Consider the following 6545-nt stretch of genomic DNA (forward strand, 5'->3'; position numbering starts at 1 on the left):
ACCGGTCTCTGTGTTTCAGCCCAAGAGGTTTGTTTGGTGATTGGGTTTTTGTAGAGTCTTGCTGTCCTTAGTGACAGTCCCCATATCCCCGTGAGCAAAAATGCATGTAACATTTTTTAATGTGTGTTTTATTATCCCAAGCTGACAATTAGAGTTAGCCTTTGCAGTGACAAATGGCAGCCAAGAAAAAGCAATTCCGTTTTCATTAACACCTTGACTTCAAACTCAAAAATGGCAACCGGTTCCCAGGTAAAGACTAGGTTGCCTTGACTGTACTGCCACTGCCAAATTCAAGCAAGAACTCAAGACAACTAATTTGAGTTGAAAGCACAGTTTTCATGCACGCAAATAAGCAATATTGGCATTATGCAATGGGCACACCTTCTCATACAAAACTCTTTTAGGATTAAAAAAAGGTAATGAACAACGGTTACTTGAATTTACTGATGTGGCCAGCCCATCTATTGCCATCTCTGTTCTGAATACCACCATTTACTTAGAAATGTGGGTATAAATGGTGAGGTAATTTTTCCTTAATCTGTTTCAGACACAATAATCTGGATTAGATTAAATTCTTTAATTTTTAAATCTTTTTCCTAATTCAAATAATTCTGGAAAAAATATTTTCCAGGTTAAGTCTAAACCTTTTCAGCTAAGTTAGCAGTTCTTAGGACTTTAAAAATGCTTACAATCTTGTCCGATTTTTCAATAAGTAAATGAATTTGAGCACTCTAAAAAAGAGGAAGGGGAAGTATTCTGTTTTAGGCATATATTTGTTTGTACTGTCAAACTTGTGCAGTTTTCTTCCTAAAACATACAGCCTCCTTACTGAAAGTTATTTATTAGAAAATGTGCAAATTAAGTTTGGATTTTACTGTTAGTAGGAATATTTGGGAAAACTATTTCTATTATTTCTTTCAAGCTTCAAATAATTAGGATCTGGGATAACAGATGCTGCTTTCTGAATTTGATTTTCTCCTGGTTTTTTTATAGGACACTCTGCAGAAGTTCCTGTATCTAGGTACGTTCTGATTCTCAACCTACATTCTCTTGCTGTTTTGTACATCCAAAATTGCCTAAATTAATGTGGAGGTTAATAGTAAATTTATTGATACATAATTAAATGTACACGTGTTTAATGTAATTATATTGATTTAAATTGTCTATAGACATGAATATCTCACTATTGAGTAATATTAGTATTTATTTACATTAATTAAATATGCATTTACTTTCATTTATTGATATTTATTTATAAATACTGAGTAATAATTAAGTGGTTTAACTGTTGTTCTTTGGGACATAGTTAAATAGTCAGTTTAACACTGCCAGATGCACGAAGTTTGCCAGATTTATTCCCACTCCTATCTTTATCTACAGTATGAGCTAAATCATATTTCACGGTAAGGCAACACTGACATGCTGATCACCCGTTCAGAACCAGTTCGGCTCAGAAGGACTTCTGCAGACCAGTTGCCGTTGTGTTTTTTTCACTCCCAAACAAAAAATGAGGCCTTTAAAAGGAACAAAGTCCAACACAACCCATCCTACCCCCCTAAGAGAACAGATACTCTTTATAGGGCATCGTCTGGACTAAGAGCTGTGTTGCCCGTTATGTTGTTCTGTAGAGGCAACTGTTGTTGTGGCCACATTTGTGTCATTCTCTAATTAGGTTTTTGCCTTTTGGAGATGGTGGCTGAGGCAAATCAGCTTTACTGCTGCTTGGTGCAACAATATGCTTTCTGTACTGATATGTAGCATTTTCAGCTTTTGAATCTACCAAATATATAGAAAACCCATGACACCATTGCAGCAGCTGAATGCTATGTTTATTTCTTAAAAAAAAAACATGGGTAATTTAAATATCCATTGATCTTTGTGGTAGCCCTGACTTTTTCTCTCCAAAACAACTTTCTCAGTCCTAGGAAAGGGTCGCTGCAAATGATGTATTCCAAAACTGATTTTGTGGTTTGCATAGTTTTTCATTCATTAAATCAGTGCATGGATTTATGTGCAAATTTCTGTTTTGACCATGTTATTTCAGGTGACGATCGGAATATTTCTGAAGTTTATGTGGCTGGAAAGCAAGTTGTTCCTTTTTCAAGTTCAGTATAAATCCATTTCCCTTTGCAAAATACTCCGCTGATCATTCTGCATCTGATTTGGAAAAGATTGATTGAGCACAGTGCCTGGTCATCAGGAATGACACCTCATTTTTGTTTAATGCTTTAAAACTTGCAAACATTAGCAATTTTGTTAGACCTGTCAAGAATTACTTTACCAAATTTGTCACAGTTCTAGAGGAAACGGATATTTAAATTCTGCTGTAAAAATAGCATGTGTGCATTGATAAGGGATTTGGTAAATACCTTAATTAAAGGGGACACCTGCAGTTCCTTTAAGTAATAGTGTAGGAATCATTATGAAGAGCAGTGAGACTCTCATTGTCTATAATACATCTGAATTTAAAAAAAAGCCAGTGCTAGTAAATTGATTTTGCAGATAATGAGTATCACAGAAGAATGCAATTTTGATAATATTGTCACCAAGTATGGAGAAATCAGTGATGTTTTGGGGCATTTAGAACATTTTTTGGTTTTCTTTTGGAGCTTTTTTTTTAAAAAATAATTATTTAATTTAAAACATTATTTTTTTAAGAGAAATTAGATAAGAAATGTTTATTTATAAATAAATAAGGGTCCTTATTATCAAAGAATTTAGATTTGTCGTTTGTAGTAGGACAGAAGCAAACTGGTGGAAGAACCAAATAAGAAACAGGGCGTTAGACACAGGGAGCCGGGCTGGGAGAGCGCGAAGGGCTGCATCGTTCCGTGATGCTGCCAGCTGAAACTGCGTTTCCGCAGATTTTGTTCCCAAATCTAGAAGTGGTCAGCCTCATCTCCCACCCACTCTGTTGAATTACCTTCAGCTGAGCGACAGCTGAAGGAAACTTGTGATAAATTAGGAGCAGGCACTAAGATATCTGAGCAGGGTACTCAGTGACAAACAAATGAAAGAGGCTTTTCTGTGCTAGAAGGAGTGCTTCATCTGGCTCAGATTCCAGCAGAACCTTCCCAAGCTCTTTGCTCCTGACTCTTCAGACAGGGTGATAGTATGTCCCTTCTCCTTTCTGCAAGGAAAGGGAATGGACTTTAAAAAAATCCAAGAGAAACAGGCTATTTATGGCCATTAGCACCTTTGACTTGAGGTGGAAGTCATCACTGGAAAAAGCAGCTCAGCTTTAACGTGCTCTTTTGTGTCTTTCAACTTGGCAACCATAATTCCAGCCCTGTTCAATTCCAGAAGAAATTGGAAATCTGTGCAATTTCCTTTCTTAAAAAACATATTTCCCTACTTTTTATCGGAGACCTTTTTTTCTTTTTTTTTTTTGAAATCAGTTTGAAGAGGGAGTTGCTTCTTTGTTTCTTTATTATGTTTTTGCAACACAAAGGATATAACCTTTAATTTCAGTGTCAACAGAGACAATATTGTATTGAGTTACTATAAATCTGTGTTGAATAGGATTTTCAGGCCTGCTTGAAAATCCTCTGATTTCACTGAGCTTTGTTTCAGACTCTCACCTCGCTGCCTGGCGATGTAAAGGCACAGGACTTCCCTCTGTTCACAACACAAGGGAGGTCGCTGCACCGAAGTCTCACTTCATGTCTGCTTCGGAGAGAGTGCTCGGCCCAACGTCACTGATAACTTTCTGATTTTAAAGTCATTTTTGGAGCTGACGTACTATTATGGTTGCTCCTATATGAGGATGCTCCTATATGGTTGCTCCACTATGAGACACTGTAGTGTCCAATCAAAGTGTAAAAGCTAGCTTGGGCACTTAAAGCAGTACAGTCTTTTCAGTGTGGTTGTTTTGTTTTTGTTTTTTTTCCAAAGCTGAGTAGCCCTACTGAGCAGCAGGGGATATTGGCTTGCACTTGAGTGCAGCTACGTGGCTTGCTCATGGAGAGCTACCTCAGGTATCTTCACAGGGCACTGCGCTGTGGCGTCGGCTTGCGGAGGTACAGCCTTCCCATCCATTATGTCCAGTGATTCCTAAGGTTTTAGGGGTCAAGATTTAAGAAGTAAGATTTCCACAGTCCATCAGGGTGTTTTCTTAACCGTTTTGTTTTTCCTGTGTCCCAATCACCTACACAGTAGCACACTTGCTTGGCAAATACAATCTTCAGCTCTTTAACTTGGTTTCCTGATTCAGGGAGCATTTTTCCTCATGAATTTTGACATGAATTTAATTGACCAAATTTCATGTTCCAAAACCAAAGATCTGTGAGACACCTGTTTTAATTCTCCCAGTTACTGTTTGAAACTATTTTTAGGGAGTTGCATGATTTTCAGCTTTGGCTTTCCTGCAAGAATGTTTTTTGGGATGGAGAAAGATTACACAGCCTAGTGGACAATGTATGTTTGTGCCCTACTACTTCGCTTCCAGAGCTATGAATTATATCAGCGCTTTTATTTTAGTGGTAGCCTTAACTGTCTCTGACTTCTTTGTTTTCACACTATTTTGTAGTGTTGTTAAGAATGGGATTCAGCATTTAATCTTAAAAGATTTACGGGGGAGAAGGGGTTGCATATTTGCCAACTGGGAATACGCTTATAAATACTGAAAGGGTATGTATCAGGAGGATGGGGCCAGGCTCTTTTCAGTGGTGCCCAGCAACAGGACAAGAGGTAACGGGCACAAACTTGAGCATAGGAAGTTCCACCTAAACATGAGGAGGAACTTCTTTACTCTGAGGGTGGCAGAGCACAGGAACAGGCTGCCCAGAGAGGTAGTGGAGTCTCCGTCTCTGGAGACATTCAAAACCCGCCTGGACGCGTTCCTGTGCAACCTGCTCTGGGTGACCCTGCTCTGGCAGGGGGGTTGTACCAGATGATCTCCAGAGGTCCCTTCCAACCCTGACCATTCTGTGATTCTGTGACAGGCTTGTTCAGTGGAAGACAGCATAAGCACAGAAATCTTAATGTTTTAGGAGACACAGAGGATATAGTAGCCACACTTCTCTGAAGCAATTTTGGGAAAGTCCCTGAGGATCCCATTGTGAAGTTGTTTCGATACTTAGGACTCTGGCTCTGCGTAGATTGCCAAGATGATACTTGGTGCAGTAGGGGAGGATCAGTCAGTGAAAGCTGAGACTCATACATCTACACTATATGCAGCTTAAGACTACATATAGTCTTTTTCCTTGGCTAAATATCCCCACTGCATATGCAGTTTGAAGCAGGCCAAATAATTGGTTCAGGCTCGTAATATCTCTTTTAGAGGCTGGACTACATTTGGCATACAGCTGGGCCTGCAGTGTGGTTTCCTCCAAAATAAACTTAATCCTTGTGTACCAAAACCACTCCGCAAAGTGAACCAAGGTTCAATAAGGGAAGATGGTTGGGAATTCACTTCATAACAGCACTACTGTCTCAAACCAAAATGCTAATAGAGGCTAGGACTGGGACTATTCCCCCTCCATCCTCATTGTCGCAGAATTTAGTGGCTGAAGACAAATTAAAGCAACCTCCTTGATCTCCCTCCCTCTTCCAAAAAAAAAAAAAAAAAGAAAAAAAAAAAGTAAAAATTAAAAATTAGGCAACCAGACAAAGGGGAGATGAGTAAGTGGAAGAAAAGAAAAGGGATCATTTTCAGTTCGTACCAATCGACACAGTGCTACTGACTTCAGATAAAACCTCTGAAAAAATGTACATGCAACTCTTTGCGGATATCACTCCCCATTAGTGCACTTGGCAGATTGTGGATGGGATCTTTGTTTCTTAATGTGTCTTTGTGTTCAACGTTAGCACACCATTCAAAGAAAAAAAAAAAAGGTAGTTTGTGGAAAGCTTGCTTGTTGGGATAATATGCTTAATGTGTTCTATGTTCAGACGAGCACTTATTTATTATAAATGGAATGTATTTGAATTACTGTTATATGTTGATCTCATTGTGTCACTTTGGATTTTGATTATTAATGGAATGCTAGTAAGTATCGCCTATGCATTATGCAGCGTTATTTGAATTATTCATGTGTGGCAAGTGGAGTTCTGCACTTTAAATTGTTGCCTTGGCCTAATGTTTATATTTATGCTGTGGTTTTTGTGCGATCAGAAAGCTTTGTAGGAGAAAAAAAAAGTGTATTTGTTCACCGAACTGAACATTTTCAGTATTGTAAGTGGACTTCCTGTTAGAAAAAGAAATGTTAAAATGACCCCGTTTAAAGGTCTGTGCCTGACTATACACTCATGAAAGAAAAAAAATTATGATGGTTTTATGAAAGCCTACATGAATAGTAATGTTTTAATTTAAAAATATTTACAGAGAAATTTATTTTTTTTAAATTTTAATAGTGATTATGCAATGCAAATTAGCAAAAGCTAGTAATTCTTGATAAATACCTACTGTTCTACCGAGCAAAGGAGAATGTATCTATTCTTGATTATACGTTCAAAAAGAATATGCAAGTCTTGAAAAATAAAAAGCGCAAGTTCTTTCAAAGAATATCGCGGCTTTAAAAGGAAAAGATATTAACAACATTGCT

General features: G+C 37.9%; 1 protein-coding gene across 3 annotated transcripts in view; it reads left to right on the forward strand.

The window, feature by feature from the left end:
- Positions 1-5642, forward strand: part of GDA (guanine deaminase) — a 28626-nt gene extending 22984 nt beyond the window's left edge. Inside the window, exons 13-14 of one of the 3 annotated variants that reach the window (XM_074569653.1) lie at positions 994-1021; positions 2045-5642. In XM_074569653.1, the coding sequence (XP_074425754.1) occupies positions 994-1021; positions 2045-2115 (99 nt within the window). In that variant the 3' untranslated portion in view covers positions 2116-5642. Of the gene's footprint in view, positions 1-993; positions 1022-1380; positions 2016-2044 lie in introns of those variants that run through there. The other 2 variants (XM_074569652.1, XM_074569654.1) reach the window with 2 other exon arrangements.
- The last annotated feature ends 903 nt before the right edge of the window (positions 5643-6545 follow it).

The sequence above is a fragment of the Larus michahellis genome, chromosome Z, assembly GCF_964199755.1.
Source record: "Larus michahellis chromosome Z, bLarMic1.1, whole genome shotgun sequence".
NCBI lineage: Eukaryota > Metazoa > Chordata > Aves > Charadriiformes > Laridae > Larus > Larus michahellis.